We start from the raw sequence: 26,076 nt of genomic DNA, 5'->3' as shown, positions 1-26,076 counted from the left end.
TACAATTCCCTAGACTTTCTGCCAGCTGGATCTCCTCAAGAGGACGTTGCACCACCTGTAAGGCATATGCTACGCATCTTTCTGGTAATGTCATTGATGCAATAAGACGATGGCCTATTGGGAATAAGTATTAACCTTACAAAGTACAGAGCAAGTCTGATCAGCTGTGGTGACCTCTGACCAAGACTGATCAAAAAGGATGAATAAAATACTGTTTCAAGTCATTTCGCATGGTTAATCTTTTCTCATCTTTGATCTTAATTTTTTTTTTTGTTCATGCACAAAACAAGATTTTTTTTATGGCTGGTTGTCAACAGAATTGGGCGTCTGCTAATGCAGTCGGTAGTTTAGATAGTAAAAACAGATGTCAGGCAGATGACACCAATCTTAAAACAACAAAAATGTGAAGAAATATTGCTTCCCCTTCCGCAACTTTGCCTTTTTTTTCTAGAGTTTTAATTTTAATTTAGTCAGATTATATCCTTTTAAGATTAATGATCCGATGAACAATGAGCCGATCGACAATAAATCGTTTATAAATAAATTACACATGGAACATCAAAAATGATCCCCAAAAAATAAAAATGAATCAATAAATACACCGAAGGCAAAAAGTAATAAAATACTGCATATCTTTATTATAAAAGGCACATACGGTATATAGAATTCATTAATGACGGATATTGGAACAAGTCTTTAAATTAATATACGTCACAGACTTGGTGCAGATAGAGGATTGTCTCTTGTAGATTATCAGAGTGGTTTTACTCCCAAATTCGCAATGATGAACAGCTGAAAGAAGAATGTCAGGAGGACATGCATCTACTATTGAGGCTTTCAGTTCTATTCTCTAGAGGACAAAAAGATATTATTGGATTACTAAATTCAGATACCATTTACTAGGATTCCTAATATATAGCATTAGTGGGTATATGAACCTAAGAGCATCAATTTACAGTTTGCATATAAAAATGGAGTTACAGTACTTTGTAAAAAATTGTTAATACATGCATGATCTTGAGTTCTGGTTCCTATTATAACCTGGACGTTTACTCAGCTTAATTCAGAGAAAACGTCTTCGTAAACTGAGAAATGACTTTTCAAACTGTGCAATACGGAAAAAAAAAATTGTACCTCTGCATCTCCGAAGCTGAGCTAAGCAGTTGAGCCTCCGATTTTTTTTAAAATTTATATATTTAAAAAGAATAATGAAAAAACAAAGTGCAAAATATCTATGGGGTGAAAAAACACAACACAATGTAACACCTACAGTGCCGATTGCATTGAGATGGGTCTTTGTGTGAAAATTCCAAAACAAAAGCCCTCAAACACAATACACTAACGTTGGTAGACAGTGCAAATTGGATTGGGGTCTCCTGACTTTCCCCCAAGTAGGTTTCCTTTCACTAATGACAAGTATGTTCATGATCTCCACCTAAAGTATTGGAATATCCCAGATACATACTTAGGGCTCATGCACAAGTCTGAAGAATACAGTTGATAAACAATTGCAATGCATGGAATAATCGAGGCTCTTCTGATCCATAGAGATATATGAAGCAGTCACGCTCTGGTCGGGAGAGTCTTGGCCAGTTCCTTTAGAAGTCCATGCTCGGACCGAGTGGCACAGGCCTCTGAATGAGCCCTTACAGTTTTACTAGCTTTAAGTCGAGATCAGTACAATTACTAAATTTAAATAAGTAATAATTACAAATAAGTAAAGCAGCATTCACACCACAAAACATGAAATAATGAACAAGCATAGTCAATAAAGCATGGACAAAGAGCAACAGATTGACAGAAACCTGCACACATCAAGGCTCCATAACTGGGTGCACAGCATAAACATTGGACTTACAAGGCAAAAAGAACAAAAAAAGTCTCCTAAGGGTTTGAAAGTGTAAAAAATAAAGAACTAAGTAATGCTCCTCTACCGGTAATCAGCTGGATCCAGTGCTGGCAGCTCCGTGGTCTGCTTGGACACAGGAAAAGGAGACGTCACAGTTCCACCAGCATCAGGATACATGATCAGTGCCTCATCAGAAAAACATCCAACGACGTGCTGCTCAAGTCACTCGATTGCTGCCGTCAATCACAAACCGCAGTGGTCCTGCTGCTGGTGGAACTGTGACGTCTACTCTTGGTGTACTAGAGCAGACCATGGAGCAGACTGGATCAAGGTGGTTACTGATTGATGACAATTGGTGTATTTTTTTTTACTGATCCAGGCCTCTCGGATAATTTAGCTTTTTGCCTGGACAACGCCTTTAAATCAAGGTCCAAACAAAGCAATGTAAACTTTTTTTGCTGAAGTGTGGACAGTATTTCCAGCCATATACTGACCGCAGTATTCCACATTAGCACATAGTCCGTATCCTACTAAGTCATGATCACAGTAAGTGGGGTGGCAGTCTCTGAATGTCCCCAATGATCATCCTTGTAGATACTTAGGTCATCTGCAACCTTCTGTGATGCATTCTGAAGAGGAAAATCCAGATTTATATTTTCAAGCAATATTTGTATCAGATATCATGATTTTCTAACAATTAAAATGACTAAGATTATGATCTTACCCAATAACATATTACCCTGTATAATGAAAAAAACAAAAAAGCCTCCAAAACATACAATGGTTATTTTCAAAATTACATATAATAACTTAAAAGGGGAAGGTCAGCATAGTCTGACATTTTTTTTTTTACTTCAATGCTTCTGAACTAAAAAAAAAGCAATTTTGCCACCAGTCTTGATTAAAAATCTCCTGCTGTTTTACGTCTACAATGACAAAACTGACCTATGGGTTTCCATGGTAATAGATTACATACTCTACTTTAATCCTGCATTCATCTTGCCAGTTATTTGGCCCAACATCTTGTTACCTACCAAATGTATGTTAGGAAGAAGTGGGGAACAGGTGAGATTAAGACTGCAGATCCGTGGAGAGAAAAATCATCTGTAAATACAGGCTAGGTACAGATTTCATCATTTTCCATTATACGCTCCTCGACACTGAAAGTTCAATCCCAAGAAGTAAAAGTTGTCAAATTATGGAAATTACGGGATGGATATAAATGTTAATGATATGCAAATGATGATAAAACTGAAGCAAAATATTTAAAACATCTAAATTTATTCAGTATCAACTATGAGCACCACATACAGAAATACGTGCACTATCACACCTTGGTTCCGAGGATATTAATGGTTGTCTGAGGAACATTCTGCCACACTAAATGCACTTGGATATGTAAATCATCAAGATCCACTTCTGGCAGCTCCCTTTGTAATTGCCGACCAAAGAAATTCCAGATGTGCTTGATGGGAGACTAGCCTGGAGATGCTGCACGTCATGGTAACAGGTTTAGACCACGCAGGCTGCTCACAGTAGCACAAGAAACACACGGCCTGACTTTGTAGTGTTGAAAAACGGCTCTTGAAGCACTTTGGAGAAATGGCGTAGTATTGGTTTCATAATTTAATCAATCCCAGGCTAGGGTCAGACAGCCGTATATTCTCTCTTCAATGAGATTCAGGAGGATTATGCAAATTCTGATCAGAGCGTCAGCATAGTGGGATCGAATTCTCTCAATTTTCGGATGAGAGAATCAGATCACACTGTGAGGATAAGATGGGGAACAAAATTTCCTCATCTTCTCCATTGTGCCAGTGTGAGGAAATCTGACTGCAGCAGAGGTCATCAGAGTGCAGTCCAATGATTTCCACTCTCTCAGCCATGCAAATACAAGAGTGTGATGCGAATATCGGATCAAACTTGGACATGCTGTGTTTTTTTTTTCCTGGACTGGTTCGGTCTGAGGAAAAAAATTTGACATGAGCACGGCCCCATAGAATAACAAAGGTCCGAGTGAAATCCGATGTTTTGTCAGATTGCAATAGGACGCAAATTACTATGGCGTGATCGAGATCCAATGCTCAGTTGTTAGTGTACCTGGATATGACATAGGCAATGCCATGAAGAGACATTCACGAAGGAATATCTCACTAGTCCTACACCTGAGATTATGATGTGGGGTGTTGTAATGTACGTTAGCTGGACCTGTCTAGTCTTCATTCCAAATACACAAACAGCTCAGTATAACATTGATTTGGTTGTAGAACCAATGGCACAGCAATTTCTAAAAAGTGTCCCAGGATCTTTCTTTCAACATGTCTATGCTGGGCCGCATGTTGGTCATGCTACTGTAAGCAGCCTGCGTGGCCTAAACATGATACCATGGTCTGCTGCGTCTATGGACTTGTCTTCCAACAAGCACATCTGTATCATCACTGGTTGCCAATTGCAATGGTAGCGGCCAGCAGCGGATCTTGATGATTTGTGTGTCTAAGTGTATTCAAGGCAGCAGAACATTCCTTAGACAACCATTAAAATAATCTGTGTGTTTCTGTACATGACATTCATGCTATATACTGAATAGATCAAGGTTTTAAAAATTGTTTTGCATCATTTGCATATCATTAACATGTCTATTCACCCTGTGATTTCTATAATTCCATGACATTTCCTTATTAGTGTTGGAATTTCAATATGGAGGCGTGTAGATGGAGTGAAGTAATGGTTGTGATTGTAGACATACAATTTCAGAATCACATAACAGGAATAGCAGTGTCCTTTAGAGACATAAAATCCAACTTACAATATTAGGAATCATAAATTATATAAAGAAACAATAATAAATAATATTTAATTTAAAAACATTCATATCAGAATATCTTGCTGTGGCGGGATCACACATTCTCCCTCATCAGTCTGACTCGGAGGTCCTCTGTTGATTTTCAAGGCATTCCTTGAGTTTATCTTCTGTCAATGTCAGTCGGCGCTCCAATATAGAAACAGTCTGTAAAAAACTATATGACTCAGAAAGTAGTATTTGCAGCTCTTCACCTTCTACAATAGCACATTCTTTCTAAAGCCTAAACTAAAACATTTTTTCACAATCTTAGACATTTCCCATTTCGAAAAACAAACAACTTTTCATATATATTCTGTTATTGATCTCACACCTATCAGCCATGGCAATAAAACATGTAAAATGAATGACACAGATTATCTTGTACTGTGTCCAGATCTGGGCACCACATTTTAAAAAAAGACACTGGAGCAAGTTCAGATTAAAGCTACCAGGATGGTGAGCGGACTGCAAAGTATGTCCTATGAGGAACGGTTAAAGGATCTGGAAAATGTTTAACTTGCAAAAAAGAAGACTGAGAGGAGACTTAACAGCTGTCTACAAATATCTGAAGGGATTTTTTCAGCGATTTAACCCTTAAATTGCTGAAATCTATTAAATTTAAGGGTTAAAGGCAATTTAAGGGTTAAATCGCGGAAAAAATTGGCGTGGGCTCCCGCACAATTTTCTCCGCCAGAGTAGTAAAGCCACTGACTGAGGGCAGATATTAAAAGCCTAGAGAGGGCCCACGGTTTTTGGCCCCCCCTGGCTAAAAACATCTGCCCCCAGCCACCCCAGAAAAGGCACATGTCCTCATATGACCTCGAGCCTGGGAACTTTTCCCACGCTCCAGGGACATCCAGCAGGTGGCGCATCACCGCGAATGAAGGTAACTACAGGTCATTGACCTACATTACCTTCATTCGCTGGGGTTTACAGCCACGAGCAGCGCTGCATTAGCAGAGCTCCTGGCTGTAAAATATTTTAACCCCTTCAGATGGATTTACAATGTGGGACGTTACAGATCTACGGAAGGTATGCATATTGTTGGTTTATTATTTTTTATTTGTTACAGAGCGAAGGTCTTCAGCGAGTGGATTGAGCGTACAATAAATTATTACAACAAACGGTGTGTTTATTTCATTAAAATACTTTATAATATTGTGTGTGTGTTTATTTTTAACTCTTTCATACAATTGGATTAATAATGGATAGGTGTCATAATTGACGCCTCTCCATTATTAACCCCTTTCTGACCTCGGGCGGGATAGTACGTCCGAGGTCAGATCCCCTGCTTTGATTCAGGGCTCCGCGGTGAGGCACCCTGTGGTCGGCGCTCACAGCACACCGCCATTTCTGCTACATAGCAGCGATCAGCAGATCGAGTTGTGCCTACTTCTAGCCTCCCATGGAGGCTATTGAAGCATGGCAAAAGTAAAAAAAAAAAAGTTAAAAAAAATGTGAAAATAATAAAAAAAATATAAAAGTTTAAATCACTCCCTTTCGCCCCAATCAAAATAAATCAATAAAAAAAAAATCAAATCTACACATATTTGGTATCGCCGCGCTCAGAATCGCCCGATCTATCAATTAAAAAAAAGCATTAACCTGATCGCTAAACGGCGTAGCGAGAAAAAAATTCGAAACGCCAGAATTACGTTTTTTAGGTCGCCGCGACATTGCATTAAAATGCAATAACGGGCGATCAAAAGAACGTATCTGCTCCAAAATGCTATCATTAAAAACGTCATCTCGGCACGCAAAAAATAAGCCCTCAACCGACCCCAGATCACGAAAAATGGAGACGCTACGAGTATCGGAAAATGGCGCAATTTTTTTTTTTTTTAGCAAAGTTTGGAATTTTTTTTCACCACTTAGATAAAAAATAACCTAGTCATGTTAGGTGTCTATGAACTCGTACTGACCTGGAGAATCATAATGGCAGGTCAGTTTTAGCATTTAGTGAACCTAGCAAAAAAGCCAAACAAAAAACAAGTGTGGGATTGCACTTTTTTTGCAATTTCACCGCACTTGGAATTTTTTTCTCGTTTTCTAGTACACGACATGCTAAAACCAATGATGTCGTTCAAAAGTACAACTCGTCCCGCAAAAAATAAGCGTCACATGGCCAAATTGCCGGAAAAATAAAAAAGTTATGGCTCTGGGAAGGAGGGGAGTGAAAAACGAACACGGAAAAACGAAAAATCCCAAGGTCATGAAGGGGTTAATCTGGCTTAATGTCACCTTACAATAGCAAGGTGGCATTAACCCTTCATTACCCCATATCCCACCGCTACATGGGAATGGGAAGAGAGTGGTAAAGTGCCAGAATAGGCGCATCTTACAGATGTGCCTTTTCTGGGGTGGCTGGGGGCAGATGTTTTTAGCCAGGGGATGGCCAAAAACCGTGGACCCTCTCCAGGCTATTAATATCTGCCCTCAGTCACTGGCTTTACTATTTACTACTCTGGCGGAGAAAATTGCGCGGGAGCCCACGCCAATTTTTTCCGTGATTTAACCCTTAAATTTAAGAGCTAGAGCGCTGAAATTTTGCACATACACACTACTAACATTAGTAGTGTGGAATATGCAAAAAAAAAGGGGGGATATGACATGGTTTACTGTATGTAAACCATGTCTCATATCATGTCAGGTTTTGGCAGGAGAAATGAAAAGCTGGTAATTGAATTACCGGCTTTTCTGCTATATCGCCCTGAAGGAAATGTAAAAAAAACAAAAACCCCCATAGACTTACATTGGGTTTCGAGTTTCGGCCCCCCGACCCCGACTTTTCAATAGGATTGGCCGATTTCACTCGACCCGACCTTTGAGAAAGTCGGGTTTCGCGAAACCCGACTCGACCCTGAAAAACTAAAAGTCGCTCAACCCTAGTGGCGAGTTCTCCTCCTTCAATGAAAGTCTTCAAATAGAGGCTGATCAGACATCTGAGATGATTTAGCGAATTTTACATTGAGCGGGGGGGGGATTGGGGGTGGACCAGACGACCCTGGAGGTCCCTTCCAACTTTAACCTTCCAACAGCACCTGTCAACGGGCAGAATATACACTGCAAACAAAAAAGCCTCAGCGACTTCTCAATGTCAACACCAGGGCTACAGATAACCCATCAGATAAGTACCCACTCCAAAGTACACATATATATAACCGGAGAAGCAAGGAGTCATCAGATACGTTTAAATAGAAAAGTATAAATTTTATTGAAAGTTCAACAATAAGAAAGTCACCATCTAAAAGTAGTCACAAAAAATGACACATACACAGGAAAAGAGACAGCAAAGCCACAGGGGCACCCATTGCAACCGCCCGGTCATTAATAGTAGTACAAAAGTGCTTGTGCAATAACATAATTTGTGGTAAGAAATGCATAAAAACGCAACGTGGGCACATAGCCTGACTTTTACATGGACTGCCATTTTGTGACTGAGTTTCTTTGGTTTCTAAATGCTTGCGCTTTTAATACTATTCACAGTTGATCATAGAATTTTTTTTTTTTAAGAAGAGAGAAAGTTTTGAACTGGCGTAATGGTGGCATCTTATTATAGCAACATGATTAAGTTCAGTTAAATGAATCCATTCGTTCACAAATATTAGTAAAGGCAGATTGCATGGCTAGGGACTAAATTTTATACATGTGAGGGACTGATGAAAAACATGAATTATTGCACAAGCACTTTTGTACTACTATTAATGACCGGGCGGTTTCAATGGGTGCCCCTGTGGCTTTGCGGTCTCTTTTCCTGTGTATGTGTCATTTTTTGTAACTACTTTTTGATGGTGACTTTCTTCTTATTGTTGGACTTTCAATAAAATTAATACTTTTTTATTTAAACGTATCTGATGACTCCTTGCTTCTCCGGTTATAGAATATACACTACATAGACAAAAGTATTAGGACACATCTCTTAATTACTGAATTCATGTTATTCATCAGTCCCTCACATGTATAAAATTTAGTCCCTAGCCATGCAATCTGCCTTTACTAAAATATGTGAACGAATGGATTCATTTAAGGAGCTTGCTGAACTTAATAAGATGCCACCATTACGCCAGTTCAAAACTTTCTCTCTTCTTAAAAAAAAAATTCTATGATCAACTGTGAATAGTATTATTAAAAAGCGCAAGCATTTAGAAACCAAAGAAACTTAATCACAAAATGGCAGTCCATGTAAAAGTCAGGCTATGTGCCCACGTTGCGTTTTTATGCGTTTCTGCTGCGGCGGAAACGCTTAAAAACACATTCCCATGTAATCCTATGGGATTCCGCAGTTGCTGTGCCCATGCTGCGGATTTTCCCACTGCAGATTCGCATAGCGGTAAAATCCGCAGCATGTTCATTATTTCTGCGGAATCGCCGCCGCCATAGGATTGCACTGAAACACTCACTTTACACACGTGGCTATGCCCACCATGCGTAAAGTGAGCGCTTCATGTGCGGTGGTACCCGGGTCTGGAGGAGAGGAGACTCCCCTCCAGGCCTGGGAACCATATTTCTGTAAAAAAAAAAAAAAAAAATTAAAATGAAAAATATGGATATACTTACCTTCTGATGGCCCCTGGAATCCTCCCGCCTCTCAGCGGTGCACGCGGCGGCTTCCGTTCCCAGGGATGCATTGCACGAGCCACCTGAGATGACGTCGCGGTTACGTGACGTCACAAAGGTCCTTCGCACAAAGCATCCCTGGGAACGGAACGTACTGGGAGCGCCGCTGAGGAGATCGGGGCCGTCAGAAGGTGAGAATAACAATATTTTTTATTTTTAACATTCTATCTTTTACTATTGATGCTGCAAAGGCAGCTTCAATAGTAAAACGTTGGTCACACTTGTCAAGCACTATGCTAAGTGTGACCAACCTGTCAATCACTTTTCCAAGCGATGTTTCAAATCGCTTGGAAAACGCAAGCATTCTGCAAGCTAAAAACGCTTGCAAACGCGATTTTCGCATGCGTTTTACCCACGGCAGGGAGATCCGGAATTGCTGCGGACATTTCTGCAGTATTTCTGCAACGTGGGCACATAGCCTTATAGAACGGGGTCACCAAATACTAAAGTGCATAGTGCCAACGCTCTGGAGACTCCATGACTGCAGAGTCCAAAACCTCCTCTGAGATTGACATCAGCACAAAATCTATGCACCATGAGCCTGATGGCCTGGGTTCCCATGGTTTACTAGCAGCATGAAAACCTTACATCACCAAGCACAATGTAAAGTGTTGGATGGAATGTTGGAAAACATTCCTCCACTGGGCAGTGGAGGGTGGAAAAATGTCCTGTGCGGTGATAAATCACAATTTTCTATGTGGAAGTCTGATGGATGCGTCTGGTTTTATAGTGAACCTGCTCATTTTGCTAAGTAAACTGCAGGCATTGTCATGTTGGCGTTGTTACATTTCAGTTAATGAGATGCTCATGCTCCAGGGCGGGACTGTAGGCAGTCTTATCATGGCGCTCTAGACCAGAGAAACCAAGGAAAGACCTGCGCACAGGCCGCAACGAAGCACAAACATTTCCAGATGGAAGGGACAATTATTTATATCCATGATGGCACTCACCGTCCCATAAAAAGTTCCTTTATTGTTTCACATTAAAACATGGATGCAGGAGTGTATGTGGGATCTATCGATGATTTAATGTGAAACAAGAAAGAAACTGTTATGGGACAATGAGTGCCACCTTTTTTCTTATCACGGACATTTTCTGACTTGTTGTTTCCTTTGGTGGGCACCCGAGATCCCAAAGGCTTGGTAGGCTCTACTTCCCCTTGATTCCTGAATACATTGGCTACAGGTGTGACAGCGGTGGCGGTCTTTCCTTCCTGTGCTTTGCTTTCATAGACAACTATATATATTGTAGGGGACTACTGGCAGGATGATTGAATATGGGTGTGGTTACAGCTACATAATGGAGGCTGTTGTTTGGCACATGGTCTGTGTGCAGAGGGAGAAACCTTCCTGTGTGTGGGGCTCCAGACCGAGTCTGCGTGCTGGACATTACACAGCCTGAGGGATGAGAACACGGCTAAGGACATTTGTGTGGTTTTTGCCTGCTCTAAAGGCCGTGAACCTTTTGCTGTTGCTGCCGGGTTTATGACGCAAATAAACCCACATGGACTTTTAAGAGAACGTGTCTCTTGTCTTCCTCCTGTCGCACCTGAGGGAGTACGAAACCCATAGGCTATGTGCCCACGTTGCGGATTTTTCTGGGCAGATTCAGAAAAATCCCTGCGTTTTACCTTCGGATTTACAGCGGTTTTTATGTGGATTTCACCTGCGTTTTTACACCTGTGGATTCCTATTAAAGAATAGGTGTAAAACGCTGCGGAATCCGCACAAAGAATTGACATGCTGTGGAAAATAAACAGCGGCGTTTCCGCAACATGTGCACTGCGGATTTGGTTTTCCATAGGTTTACATGGTACTGTACAACACATGGAAAGCTGCTGCGAATCCGCAGGGCCAAATCCGCAACGTGCGCACATACCCTTACAGTATTTTTATGAATGATAAACCTTGTTAAGCAAAACACAAATTAGTAAGAACAGAGAGTATACAGTTTCTCAAGCGCATGGAGGATACCTGAGTCAATATAGTTAGCTGGTCCAGAATCTGCTCCAAGGTGCTGCCGAGTGAAGACTGGGACACCGGTTGCACATCTGCCACAGGTTCATCTTTGTGTCCTCTTTTCTTCATGGCAGAAGTCAGTGCTGGTGATGCGTTAGAAGGCACGCCGTCACTCCTTCCCAGATTCTCACCAACGCTGTGCAGCTGATGTATCTGTGTAGTGTCACAAAAACCCAATAATGCAAGCATATAAGGGAGTGGTGTGTCAGTTTAGCTGCCCCTCAACTAGGAGCTGATGTGCAGGATGCGGTAGCGGCTGCTACATATTGACTGGAACTATACTGTATCATGCTAACATCTGACCACCACTGGAGTTAATAATGGCTGATCAGTTGGGGTGCCAAGTGTAAACCCCCATTAATCTGACATTCATGATCTATCCTAAGGATAGTTTATCTAGACTACATGACCAGATAACCTTAAAGGAGTTATCTATTCCAGAAAAAATGGTTAAAGGAGTCATCTGGGACTTTAATTTTGACGTGTCGAGTTTCGGAGCTGCACAACACAAGTCCAACAATGGATCGTGGCCACGGCTGGGCACTGAATATCAGCCCCCTATAGATTTGAATGGGAAAGGCCAGCAATATAAAAGTCCTTGACAACCCCTTTAATTTAGGGTAAAATTAGCTTTTAGATGACAACAGCATCAAGAAAGAATAATTTAACAGAAAGCAGGGCTATAAAGAGTATTAAGAATTCATTATTATGCATTTCTTATATGTCATATTTCCACAGCACTTTACAGACATTATCATCGCTGTCCCCGATGGGGCTCACAATCTACCTTCCCTATCAGTATGTCTTTGGAATGTGGGAGGAAACCGGAGAACCCGGAGGAAACCCACGCAAATACGGGGAGAACATACAAACTCCTTGCAGATGTTGTCCTTGGTGGGATTTGACCCCAGGACCCCAGTTATGCAAAGCTACAGTGCTAACCACTGAGCTACCGTGCTGCGACTAAAAGAGAAGGCATAGCTATGCACACATACTAAAAACTATATGTGGATAGTAATACTATCAATGAGCAGAGCAAGCATCTCAAACTATTCTACTCACACTACTAGAGTTTATTAAATAGCCATTTTCTATTCTATAAAGATGTAGTGGAAAACTCCTTTAACATAATGATGTAAACCAGGGTTCACTTCACGTATCAGTTGGAAGAGTTATGTCTCAGAGGCATACGAGGGGAATGTATTGATATGTGTTAGGCCATGTTCACAAGCTGCATTTTTTTATTTTTTAATGCAAATTAAACCGGCTTTTTACAGTACCAGCTAAAATCTCAGATTTTGGAAATCTCATGCACAGGCTTGTTTTTCTTTTTCTCTTAACCGAATTGGAAAACTGCAACTTTTTATTCACCCATACAAAGCAACGAGAGTGCAAAACTGTAGAAAAAGAAAATAATGCAACCATGCGTTTTGGCTACTTTTTTGCTAATAAAACTAACTTTATTACACATGTACTCAGGACAAATTGCACATATAATACACACTAAAAAAGCAGCAAAACCAGCTTTTTGTTAGTAGCTTCTTTACTAATATGAGAGCAGGTTTTGCCTGCAGAAAAAAAAAATGCTGCAAACACGCAACGTGTGAACACTGCCTAAAAGTCAGTTCCCATTTTTACCAAAACTGTGTGAGAAATGCAGCAATACACTGTGCCCATTGAAATCAATGCGCCGTCTGAATACTGGACAGGTGAGCCATTTCCAGTGGTATTTAACATATAGATCCTAAAATCATGTTCAAGCAACTTGGATATCAGGTCGCTGGGAAGAAGTTGTCAAGTCTTACAGGGTAAGCGGAACACGTACTGACCGTTTCATAAACAAGGGGTTAATCAGAGCACAATGAAAAGTTCTGCTCCTTTGCACAAGATCCCAATAGTTTCAATTCCTCACCATTTTCCATCTATCAATAAAAAAAAAAAATGAATCCTATATCCAATAGTTTAATCCTAGATGGACCTTCCCCTGGGTCATGGTCCACAGTGAGGAGAACTCTCTATTTTACCCTAGGTTGTAGGAGGATAAATCCACCAATGGCGTCATTGATACAGAAAACGTCACAAAACGTAAAGGAAGACAAATACTCTCATTCCCTTCTTTTGAAGACCACACCATCAGGTTCTTTCGTCCCCTCTCCCTCAGAGTAGCAGTGATATACCGGCCCCCAGGCTCACCCACCTACTTCCTGGACCATTTCTCTGCCTGGCTGCCGCACTTCATGTCCTCAGAACTACCAACCCTTATCCTGGGAGACTTCAACATCCCCATTAACAGCCCCACTTCCACATCTGCATCTCAGCTTCTATCACTAACCACTTCTCTAGGCCTCTCACAGCTCTCAACCTCTGAAAATACACAAAGACGGTAACACTCTGGACCTGGTTTTCGCCCGACTCTGCTAATTCTCCTACCTAGATAACTCACCGCTTCCCCTTTCTGACCACAACATTCTCTCCTTCACACTAACAAATCCTCGCTCACCCCAGCACCCTCCTACCTACCATTCAGTCAGAAATCTACAAGCCATTAACCCTCATCCACTTTCAGACTCCCTACACTCATCATTGTCCCCAATCTCTTCTTTTTCCTGTCCTGATCTGGCTGTACATCACTTCAATGACACTCTTAGAAGCACCCTTGACCAAGTAGCTCCCTCACCCTCAGAACCTCCAAACACAGAGTGAAACAGCCCTGGCTCATATCGCAAACCCGATTTCTCCAGCAATGCTCTAGGTGTGCTGAACGCTTATGGAGGAAAACACGCACACCAGAAGACTTCATACACTTAAAATTTATGTTAAGGACCTATAACTCTGCCCTTCACCTCGCCAAACAGACCTACTTCACCACCCTGATCTCCTCACTATCCAATAACCCCAATAAACTTTTTGACACCTTTCACTTCCTCCTCAGGCCAAAAGCACAAGCCCCTATCACAGACATTTGTGCTGATGACCTGGCCTCCCACTTTATAGAGAAAATAGATAACATCCACTCCCAATCACCAAGTTCAGTGACTCCCATCCCTCCCTGCATTTCCCCTGGCTCACTCTCCACATTCGATCCCATCACAGAAGAAGTCTCCAAGCTCCTCTCCTCTTCTCGCCCGACTACATGCACTACTGACCCCATTCCCTCACACCTCCTCCAGTCTCTCTCCAGTCATCACAACTCACCTAACTACAATCTTTAATCTCTCCTCTGGCATTTCCCCCTCCTCCTTCAAACACCATCATTACTCCATTACTAAAGAAACCCACCCTTGACCTATCTTGCACAAACAACTACAGAAAGGTCTCCAATCTCCCCTTCATCTCTAAACTCTTGGAGCGCCTGATATACTCCCGCCTTACACGTTACCTCTTCACTCACTCCCTCCTAGATCCTTCACAGTCCGGTTTCCGCCCCCTACATTGGACAGAAACTGCACTCATCAAAGTGACCAATGACCTTCTGAAAGCAAAACGTAACGGTGACCACTCTCTGCTCATTCTTCTCGACCTTTCTGCAGCTTTCGACACTGTTGACCACCCTTTCCTACTCTCTAGGCTCCAGTCACTAGGCATTAAGGACACTGCTCTCTCCTGGTTCTCCTATCTTTCTGACAGCTCCTTCAGTGTTCTGTTCTCTGGCTCCTCTTCATCTCCTCTTCCTCTCACTGTCGGGGTACCTCAGGGCTCAGTCCTTGGCCCCCTTCTCTTCTCTCTCTACACGGCCCCAAATGGACAGACCATCAGCAGATTTGGCTTTCAGTACCATCTTTATGCTGATGACACAACTATACACGTCATCCCCTGACCTTACCCCTGCTGTACTACAGAACACCACTGACTGTCTGTCCACAGTCTCCAACATCATGTCCGCTCTCTATCTGAAATTCAACCTCTTCAAAACTGAACTACTTCTGCTCCCGCCATCTACTAACCTCCCTAAATCTGACATTTCCCTCTCCGTGGGTGACACCATAATAACACCCCGGCAGCAGGCACGCTGTCTGGGTGTTATGTTTGACTCCGATCTCTCCTTCACCTCCCATATACAATCTCTTGCCCACTCGTGCCGCTTACACCTAAAGAACATCTCTAGAATCCGCCCTTTTTCTCACCATGGAAACAACAAAAACCCTGTCGCCCTGATCCTCTCCCGCCTGGACCACTGTAACGCTCTATTAATTGGCCTCCCCCTCACTCGACTTTCCCCTCTCCAGTCCATCCTTAATGCAGCAGCCAGGGTCGTCCATCTGGCTAATCATTACTTGGACACGTCCACTCTTCGCCAGTCGTTACACTGGCTGCCCATTCATTACAGGATACAATTCAAAGTACTTGTTCTCACCCACAAAGCTCTCCACAGTGCAGCACCCCCTTAATCCCCTCCCTCATTTCTGTCTATAGGCCTAACCGACCGCTGCGCTCTGCAAATGAATTTCGACTAACCTCTGCACTAATCCGTACCTTCCACTCCCGACTCCAAGACTTCCGTGCTGTGCCATTCCTCTGGAATGCTCTACCCCAAGATATTAGGACCATCCACAATTTGCATAGTTTTAGGCGCTCGCTCAAAACACATTTGTTCAGAGCGGCCTACCACGTTCACTAATCAGTCATTTTATGTTTGTGTGAGTGTAGCCCATTCACTATTTCCATCTATTCCCCACCCCCTGAAGATGGCTGGACCATCATTGTAAATACATCATTGTAAATACACACCTGTACTTTGTATCTCCCCCACCTCATTGTAGATTGTAAGCTCTCACGAGCAGGGTCATCTTATTTTGCTTTAATTATTGTATTGTTAACGTTGTTACTTATGACTGTTGTGTTTGAAAATGTTAAACTGTAAAGCGCTGCGGAATATGATGGCGCTATATACATAAAGATTATTATTATTATTAGATACTGCATTGTACAGGCTTAACTCCTCAGCTGCTAATTGTTTCAGGAGTCTTAAATAAATGACCGAGATACAACTTATTTTCGTGAGTGGCGGTCGGATGCTAGAGCAACAACTCATTTATTTACTGTAGAACCTGGGAAAGACACTTTGCATTTGCTACATAGCACAGTACACCACATCCTGGATGTGCAACAGTGTCACCCCCGGACCACATCCTCTTACTATTTTTTAGCTCTACCACAGAGATAACAAAGGGTCGCTCGAGCTTCCTTTTCTCATAAAAAAGTCCTTGTGCTGCAATTCTCTACATAGTCATGAACGTCTGTCTTCTGCAACGTGTTTCGACACGACAATGAACTACTCGGTTTTCCATGTATTCGTGTTGACGAACCATAAAATGATTGTCCGTGTGCACCTCACCCTTCATTTCTATGTAAACCCCCGAGGGCACAATTAAATTATATGCCGTAAAAGTATTAGTAGGATTTTTAATGCATTTGGGTTAAGATAATAACCATCCATTTTCTATACTAAAGGGAAGATTTTCTTCAAATGACATTTTGATACAGAAATTATGAAGATACAGGAAGGGTGGTATTGTTTTTCAGCTTATATTTTAATTTGCTAAACTTTTATCAGTCATTTTTACTTAATCATTGGAACTGGAAAGGAATTTAATCAGGAAAAAAAATGGAGTTTCTAGGAAGCGTAACACCAAGAAAAAGGGCCATTTTGTTTTCACAGGCCCCACCAAATCAAACCCGAGAACAGATTCTTCAGGACTTGTGGCAAAAGATTACATTTTTGGGTTATTCTGGAAAATTGCGTAACACGTTTCAATTTTGAATGAGAGTCGTCATCAGGTACACAGTGGGGAAAATACGTATTTGTTTGAATGCCGATTTTGCAAGTTTTGCCACAAACGAAGAATGGAGAGGTCTGCAATTTTTATTGTAGGTACACTTCAACTGTGAGTCAAAATCTAAAAAAAAATCCACAACATCACATTGTATGAATTTCACATAATTAAGAGTTTTATTGGATGAAATAAGAATTTGACCACCTACCAACCAGCAAGAATTCTGGTTCTCAGAGACCTGTTAGTTTAATTTTAAGAAGGCCTCCTACTCTGTACTAATTACATGTATTAATTCCACCTGTTTGAACTCATTACCTGTATAAAAGACACCTGTCCACACACTCAATCACACTCCAACCTCCCCACGATGGCCAAGACCAAAGAGCTGTCTAAGGAAACCAGGGACAAAATTGTAGACTTGCACAAGGATGGGTTGGACTACAGGACAATAGGCAAGCAGCTTGGTAAGGTGTCAACTGTTGGCGCAATTATTAGAAAATGAAAGAAACACAATGTTAGGACTGGCGGAACACACAAAGTTTAAGATGTAATGGTATTAGGTGCGTTCGCAGTCCGAGGTCCACCGTGCAGGTGAAAACCCAGCTGCTAGTAGAGACGGACGATATGGCGGTACAATGTGAATACACACATGGGTTAACTTCACCCTGTGTGAAGGAAGCGAACCCTGTTGCGTCACAGGGCCGCGGTACTGCACCAAGAGCGCAAGCAAGGAGTCTCAGAACTCAATCCCAAGACTCAGGATTTGAGTTCATAAAGACCTCATGCGCTCAACACCGCAACTGGGGTGTCAGAGAGACAGAAATAATATTATTTAAGAAGCACGAGAGTGCGTGCGGTGCCGCACTGGCGGATGCCACTAACCACCCTGGCTTGGGTCAGGAAAGCGCAGAGAAAGCGCATGGCGCCACACTGGCGGTCACAGCAATTAGACGCTGTAATGTGTGTAACGTGCTAATGGCAAAGTTGGGCGATAGATAGCAATCATCCACCTTCCGCGAGCAGTCATACAATAGGGAGGGGATTTTAAAGAACGACTTTCACTCAACACACACGCACGTTTACAAAAGTCAATACTAGCGCATGGCCATGCGAGCCTTAAATAGTTGCAGCACGTTTAGGACCTTCAGAGAAGGACCAATGGAGTTGCTGCAGTACCCGAGCATGTGACCCCAGATCTCCACTGAGAGATCTTGCCCTGGGCATGGTCAGAGTGCAAAGCAGGACTTAGTCCTAGCACCTACAAGGACCTTCCAAGAAGGACCAATGACCTAGCTGCAGTATCTGATCATGTGACCCTCGATCTCCACTGAGAGATCTTACTCTGGGCATGTTCAGAACGTGAAAAGCAGGACTTAGTCCCAGAAGCGTCTGCTCGCCGCTGCCCAGCACTGACTTCAATGGCAGAAGCAGGAAATGCAGCAGTAACTCTTAGCACAGAGTCAGACTGAGCGAGACGCTGGGATCGACGTCTCCGCTGAGCAGGTTCTACTGCGGCCAGAGAAGAATGGGAGACCGCAGCGGAGATGGCCCGAGATTCCCCCTGTGCAGAGGCAGGAACTCGACCCCTAACACACAAGATGACTGTCAATATTTTTTGGTCTGGGGGTCCATGTAACATCTCGCCTTGTGGGGTAAGGATGATTCTGAGAAAGGTCAGGAATGATTCCTGAACTAGGACTTGGTCAATTACCTGAAGCGAGCTGGGACCACAGGCTCAAACATTACCATTGGTAACACACTACGCCGTCATGGATTAAAATCCTGCAGAGCATGCAAGGTCCCCCTGCTCTCTCCAGCACATGTCCAGGCCCGTTTTAAGTTCGCCAATGACCATCTGGATGATCCAGAGGATCCAGAGGATGTATGGGAGTAGGCTATGTGGTCAGATGAGAACAATATAGAACTTTTTGGTATCAAGTCCACTCGCCGTGTTTGTAGGAAGATGAAAGATGAGTGCAACCCCAAGAACACCGTTCCAACTGTATATGTTCCTATATATCTAGCGTAGAACAAGGTGCCTACTATCAATTGGTCTGGATATGTATTTATATTTTATGATAAATGATTGTAGTTGACTTATATTTATTAAGTATCCTCCCAGTTCTTTAGGGGTATTTAGGGGTATTGTTTGATTTTCAACTGTGAAGCATGGTGGGGGAAGCAAACTTTGGGGGTGCTTTTCTGCAAAAAGGGGTCAAGACGACTACACTGTATTGAAGGGAGGATGGATGGGGTCACGTAGCGATAGATTTTGGTCAACAACCTCCTTCCCTCAGTAAGAGCATTGAAGATTGGTTGTGGCTGGGTCTCCCAGCATGACAACGACCAAAAAAAACACACAGCCAAGGGAACTAAGGAGTGGCTCCGTAAGAAGCATTTCAAGGTCCTGGAGTGGCCAGGCAAGTCTTCAGAGCACAGCGCAATATAAAATCTGTGGTGGGAGCTGAAACTTAATGTTGCCCAGCGACATGCCCAAAACCTCAAAGATCTGTATGGAGGAGTGGGCCAAAATCCGTTATGCAGTGTGTGAAAACTTGGTCATGAACTACAGGAAATGTCTGACCTCTGTAATTGCAAACAAAGGTTTCTGTACCAAATATTAAGTTCTGTTTTTCTATTGTATCAAATAGGTAGTTATTTCATGTAATAAAAAGCAATTTAATTATGTAAAAAATCATACTGTGTGATTTTCTGGAATTTTTTTCAAGATTCTGTCTCACAGTTGACATGTACTTACAATAAAAACAATAGACCTCTACATTCTTTGTAGGTGGAAAAAGTTGCAAAATTTGCAGTGTATCAAATACTTATTTTCCCCACTGTATGATGATGAATTGGACGAAGGCTCCAGTCCAGAGCTGAAATACATGGCGTAAAACTGTTAACATTTTATTACGAGTCCTGAAGATTTTGACAGAAGGTTAGTTCTAACAGTGTCCCAGGGAAATAAAATAGCCCTCCTTCTATCAGATTCAAAACACGATCCTGTCAACTGTATGGAGTACCATATATAGGCTGCCAAAGTCACCAGCTAAAGAAACACTTTCTAATACATGCCAAAAATGGAAGTGTGCCTAAATAGCACATCACCATAGGTTAGTAAGAAATCACTGTGAATTTGTGACTGCACATTATCAACTTTGCAAAATGAAAAACTCTCACAAGTACCACCTAGGAGAGAAAGTTAATGTCCAACCATTTTACATGACTTACTGTAGAACCTGACCAGAAACTCATCTTCAATCTGCCTGTCTTGGGATGTTTTCCCAGATTAGTGTAGACAAGAGTCTGGGTCCTTGTGATTGCCGATAAGACCCCATACTCAGCTGGTATGAGGATCAGTAGACCCAGTACTTCCCTCATTGTCTGCCTGTGTATATGTGTATACAAGATGCATGATGAATATACTGATCTAGAGAATAATTAACCTTTTCTCCATTTTCCACCTGTATGAATCCGAATGGAGAGCCATTGACAGACAGCATTGTTTTGGCAAATCTATAATGACCATTCGCTTGAATAGAGGCCACTTCTGGAGAAATATGATTGTCATGGTGAGATAACTAAGTCTTGTGATACCTCTAAAAATAAGCACCAAGCAAATTACAGAGTCACTAACATTACTTCAGCTAATGTAATACCAGTATGTTACATTTATGTATCTGTAGTTGCTAAATGTATGTAAGGCACAATCTTCAGAGGCATTTTTACATTGGGAACAATACTGGGAAATGAGGAAGCATTGATCTCAACGAGGGAACACTTCTGCTTTCCAGATGAACGGACCTTGACATTTTCCCCTTCTTACAAATTCAAAAATATATTAGGTTTAGTACATGAATCGCTGAGTGATATTTTCAGTTGTGAGCTTACAATGTGTTTCTAATCAGGAATCCATCATTATCTTGCCAACGCTGCAGAAAACAACACTACTGGTAAGAATCATCTCAATAGACCAAAAAAAAGCTATATATATATATATATATATATATATATATATATATATATATATATATATAAATATATATATATATATATATATGTAAAATTATAACATCTTATATATATATATATATGTAAAATTATAACATCTTAAAAAGGTAGATGTAAGGTGGAATGTTATTGACTAACTGTTTTGTGAGGTGCAACTATCTGGTTTAAGCATATAAACATACAAAGTTTAAAAATTGCATTAAAAAAATTTTTTGCCAAATTTACGATTCATTCAAAAATAAACAAATAATATGAACCTAAATCTACCAGTAAAAAAGTACAATGTGTCACGAAAACAAAACAATCTCTGGAAGGTGTAGAAGCATTTCAGAGTTATCACAAAGTGACACATCAAAGCTGAAAATTTGGCCCCGTCACTAAGGGGTTAAACAGAGTACCTCTTCAAAGTGGTGCTGCTCCACCAATTATAGAACAGTCTTTTTCTTCTTCTGTGCCCCTCTGTTCCAAAGTTTGCTCCTCTCCCGCCCCCCTCCCCACCCCCAGTAATAATGGTGCAAATTTTCAATTTACTCAACTGGGCATCTACCGCAGAACTTCTCTGTGGTCATTTGTTTTTTCTTCTCTGATGCTGGCCAATCAGAATAGAAAGCCATTCGGTGGCATATGGCCAGGTGGTTGAAAACGTATACCATTACTACGAGAAAGCTAGAAAAAGAAAAACTGTTCCAGAGTCCTTACAGCAGCTACAATTGGAGGACTCAGACATGTCAAGGCGTTTCTGGGGACTATAGGGAGAAATATAACTAGTCCGAAGTGGCCTTCTTCTCCCAGATCCAGCTTATTGATAGGTTACAAACCTGTGAGTACATAGGGAGAGATCTGTCAATCACCAGGAGTGGGGCGGGGAGAAGCACCAGACTAGTTATTTCTCTCCATATAGTTCCAGTGGGACTTTTCAACATTTATTTTCTCTGAAAAGCTGCAGCGTTTAAGAGTAAAAAACACACAGCTGCAATCATACAGCAAGGCTCTGATCTATGCTGCCCGTAGCTCGGCCAGCATGAATCTAGAGACGGGCTCCCTTTAATTACATATTGCTAATTTCACCAACAACTATTAATTATATTTTAGTAGTGTTGTTTTAATTCTTTAGACAGATATTGGCTACATTATTGCAGCAGTTTATGTTTTAATCAGAATGCTTTCAGAGAAGACAAAAGCCAACCGGGACCATGTGTTTTGGATGGCTTCTCGCTGCCCTGATCACCTAGACCAGGGGTAGGGACCTCAGGCCCCAGGGCCATTTATGGCCCTTGACCTTATATCAGGCCCCCGAGCAGATTCTCAGGGACCACATTCTTGGGCAGGGAGGTGTATTTTGATTGCCACTAGCTCATTTTCTTCTTGCTCTGTTAGCGCACACACGCAGTGTTCACTACTGAGCACTGAAGAGCATGCAATGAAAGATTACGTTCTGAAACTAGTGCCAGAGTCAGGATGTACTTTGTAGGCGGAGTTTGTACGGCCCCCGAAGGATGGTATAAATATCCAAATGGCCCTTGGCAGAAAAAGATTCCCCACCCCTGACCTAGACCACTAGGTCTCTCTATGAAAGTGTATAGTGGAATTTTAGGGTGACATGGCAAGTCTAAGCGGTAAGGGACCAGTGTGCCAATGTTTTCTCTGAAACATCACAGCTGCAATAAGGCAGGCAATATCCGATTCATGCTTCCTGCGGTCCAGGCACTATAAATGTACTGTCAGGTTCCTCATATAAGATCTATTAATACATTTGCAGCATTTTCACAGATTAGATTATAGTTAGTGAAAATGAACCCTTCAAGCCAGAATCGATTGTTTTCCGGGCTACAGCACCACTCCAGCTCTTTTTTCCACTCTGGAGTGGTGAAACTAATATAAGTCTGCTCTAATACTTAACAGCCAATGTCTACAGCTGTTCCCGGCGCCACTCCGTCCTATTGTGATTACAACATCCGATGGGCCGGTAGTCAGAGGTAACAATCACAAGCTCTCAATGAGTTACATTGAGTAGTGAGTGACTTCTGGATCGCCCTGCTAACCATAGCACCATTGGGGCAGGTCACAAGCTGCTGGAAATGAATAGAAACGTCACCGGCAGCAGCTGGAATAATTGAAAAAAAAAAACAAACAAACAGGAGTTGTGCCTTAAGGATGAACAATAGGTCGGCTAAAACTATCACAGACTGTCATTTGAAAGAGGGGGGTGGGATTGTGAACTCACCACATCATGTCGTCCGATGTGGAGATCTGTGTGTTGGATGCCGATCCTGCTGGTGAAGTTTAGCCAAATATTCAAGGAAAAGAGGAAATGAGTGGAACATCCGTCCAACAAGAAGTAAAAATTATTTTTTACCTATTGTTGGACAGATGTGCCGCTCATTTCCTCTTACCCTTGAATGACAGACCGTCATTGATTAAAGTTAAGGCGATCATGTTTGTTTTTTCCTGCTAACAGATCTTTTTTTCATTGAAAGATCCTTTGATTGCTTGATCCTTGCCTTCTTTTCTAAGTCAGTTAGTGAGTACATTTATGCTATGGTGTAACAGGTCGTAATTATAAAAATACATTCTAGGCCATTCACAGATGTTTAATCAGTAGATTGAAAAAAAGGTAACAAAAATAAATTAGAAAGTTACTTACTGCAATAAAACATATACCGTTAAAGTTTCTAACTATGCAGTAAAGATGTGTGAGCTGACTGAAGCAATTGTAAGACTGCAGATCTCTAAAGGTGAGAAATTCCTCAGCAAACCGCCAAGTCTAAAATTAACAGCCCAGGAAGGATAACACTCCAGCACTTACATAAATTACAAAAACACGGAGGCACACGGTAAGGGCTAAAAATAACAATGTGACCTGTGCAATCAGATCAGGAAAGCGTTCAGAGCCTACAGCACTAAACACAGAAGATACATTGGAAATAGCGAGGAACATTGTATTGAAGTGCTATGTATACACTAATAAAATATGGGTGTTCAGACATTTCGCATAGGCCCCCAGTCGGTGGCTCCTTCGGGGCCTAAGTCTGAAAACCCCGCAAAACAGGATTTGAACATATGCGCCGATGGAATCATAGACTATAATGATGCCAGCAGAGGGAACGTGTGCTCTGCCGTGCATCATTTTTGGGCGTGTACACCTACTGGAGGCAGATACTCAGACGTATAATCCCGGAAATAATGCACGCCAGAGCGCACCGTCACTCTGCTGGCATCATTATAGTCTGTGATGGCCCCATCAGTGCATACATCAGAGTCATATTTTGCGGAAGTAATTTCCAACAGGATCAATGAACAAGTGTCTGAACGCAATGTGAAAGCACGGTTATGGGAGTATGTAGGCTACGGAAGCACCAGCATCCTTTACACCATTTACTTTCACACTTTTGTCTGCTCTTGAGCTGATCAGGTATTGTTCAATTTTACACCTTGGTCGGCCAAGTGTTTCGTTTTACACATCACTAATTTCTCAGGTGAGAATTATGGTTTAAACTTGGGAAAATTACAAAAATAAATGGGTTTCACATACGGCTTGTACCTGCTTTATTTCACTAAAAATGCAGCAAAACCTGATACCTGTGTTTTGCACTTACTCATTGCTTTCTATGGGTGAGAAAAAATGCTGAAAGAAATGACATGCTGCAATTTAAAAAAAAGGCAACAGTTTTCCAATTCAGGCAGGAAAATAAAAAACTAGTGTGTGCATGAGATTTCTAAAATCTTATAGCTTTTGCTGATACTGTAAAATGCAACTCTAATTTGCATGAAAAAAATGCAGCAAAAACGCTACGTGTGAACATAGCTTCTAGCAGCTTTTTTGTACTTTCGCGGCAGCAGAAGTCAACATCTCTAGGAGCTGGCTAACTCTTAATAAGGGTAGAGGGTGATTAACAAGAGTAAATGTAATGACTTAGCCCAACATAAACAATCACCAAAAGTTGTCCAACAGAGTAGTGAGATGTTTGCAAAGGTGCACAAAACAAATTGATATTTAGTGGGGAGCCAGGGAGAGCATGTTCTAGGTCAGCAGGAAGCTCATTATGAGTTGACAGTCCAAGCCACAGAAGCACTTTTCTGTAAGTGGCACATGCATAATTTCCTGTGTGAAAGCCCTCCTGATAGAACTGCATTCCTCAGGGTAGATTTCTCCTAAGAGGATGTTACTCTTCCACAGGAAGAGAGGAAGGAACCAGTTGTTGCTGGATGTGTGGGTTGATAGCTGTCGGGCATTTTTTGCATGCCTCAGTATCAGCTGTGACAGTGATGGCTTGAGCTCAAGTTCCCAGCCCAGTGAGGAAAAAAAAAATCAAATGACTGGCTGTAAAGACAGGGTCACGGTTTACAAGTACAGTGATCTCAGGAAGCTCAGAGACAGAAATAACACCTGGAACGTCTAAACCTCCAACTGCCAGGAAATTGCTCATTTAATCTTAGCCCAGCAAAGAAGAATAAATCATGTTGACATAAAACGTTACTTAAGCCTTTTATTGACATCTATGCAATTGTTGCCTTGCTACCAGTGTTCAATTAGTAAAAAAAAAAAAACAGCTCTTTAATGGAAGATTGTGCAAGGAGGGAGAAATTTACACACACCCAACGTAATCGCAAAGACTCCATTTCCATTCAACGCACAGTCGTGGCCAAAAGTTTGGAGACCAACACAAATTTTAGTTTTCACAAACTTTGCTGCTCCAGTTTTTATAGTGCAATTTTTTTATTCATCCTGGTTTGTTATGAGTGATCAGATGAATTGCAAAAAATTGCCATGTCATTCCTTGCAATGAAAATGGACTTAATTACAAATATCCCATTTCCACTGATTATAGCCTTGCCACAAAATGACCTGCTCACATCATTTCAGTGTTCTCGTTAGCTCAGGAGAAAGTGTTAACAAGGACAAGGCATCGGATATCACCGTCATGCTGATTGAATAAGAAGAGCAGACTGGTTGCTTTTATA

At 41.7% G+C, this 26,076-nt stretch overlaps 1 protein-coding gene across 2 annotated transcripts in view; it reads right to left on the bottom strand.

Moving 5' to 3' along the window:
* Positions 1 to 615: 615 nt before the first annotated feature.
* Positions 616 to 26,076, bottom strand: part of POC1B (POC1 centriolar protein B) — a 188,270-nt gene continuing 162,809 nt past the window's right edge. Inside the window, exons 11-12 of one of the 2 annotated variants that reach the window (XM_069764379.1) lie at positions 11,282 to 11,479; positions 616 to 4,856 (exon numbers count right to left, since the gene is read on the bottom strand). In XM_069764379.1, coding sequence (XP_069620480.1) covers positions 4,764 to 4,856; positions 11,282 to 11,479 — 291 coding nt within the window. In that variant the 3' untranslated portion in view covers positions 616 to 4,763. The remainder of the gene's footprint in view (positions 4,857 to 11,281; positions 11,480 to 26,076) is intronic. The other variant, XM_069764380.1, reaches the window with a different exon arrangement.

This window comes from Ranitomeya imitator, chromosome 4 (genome assembly GCF_032444005.1).
Source record: "Ranitomeya imitator isolate aRanImi1 chromosome 4, aRanImi1.pri, whole genome shotgun sequence".
In the NCBI taxonomy this organism is placed as follows: Eukaryota; Metazoa; Chordata; class Amphibia; order Anura; family Dendrobatidae; genus Ranitomeya; species Ranitomeya imitator.
The sequence above is the reverse complement of the archived record's forward strand: the minus strand, read 5'-3'. Positions and strand labels throughout refer to the sequence as shown.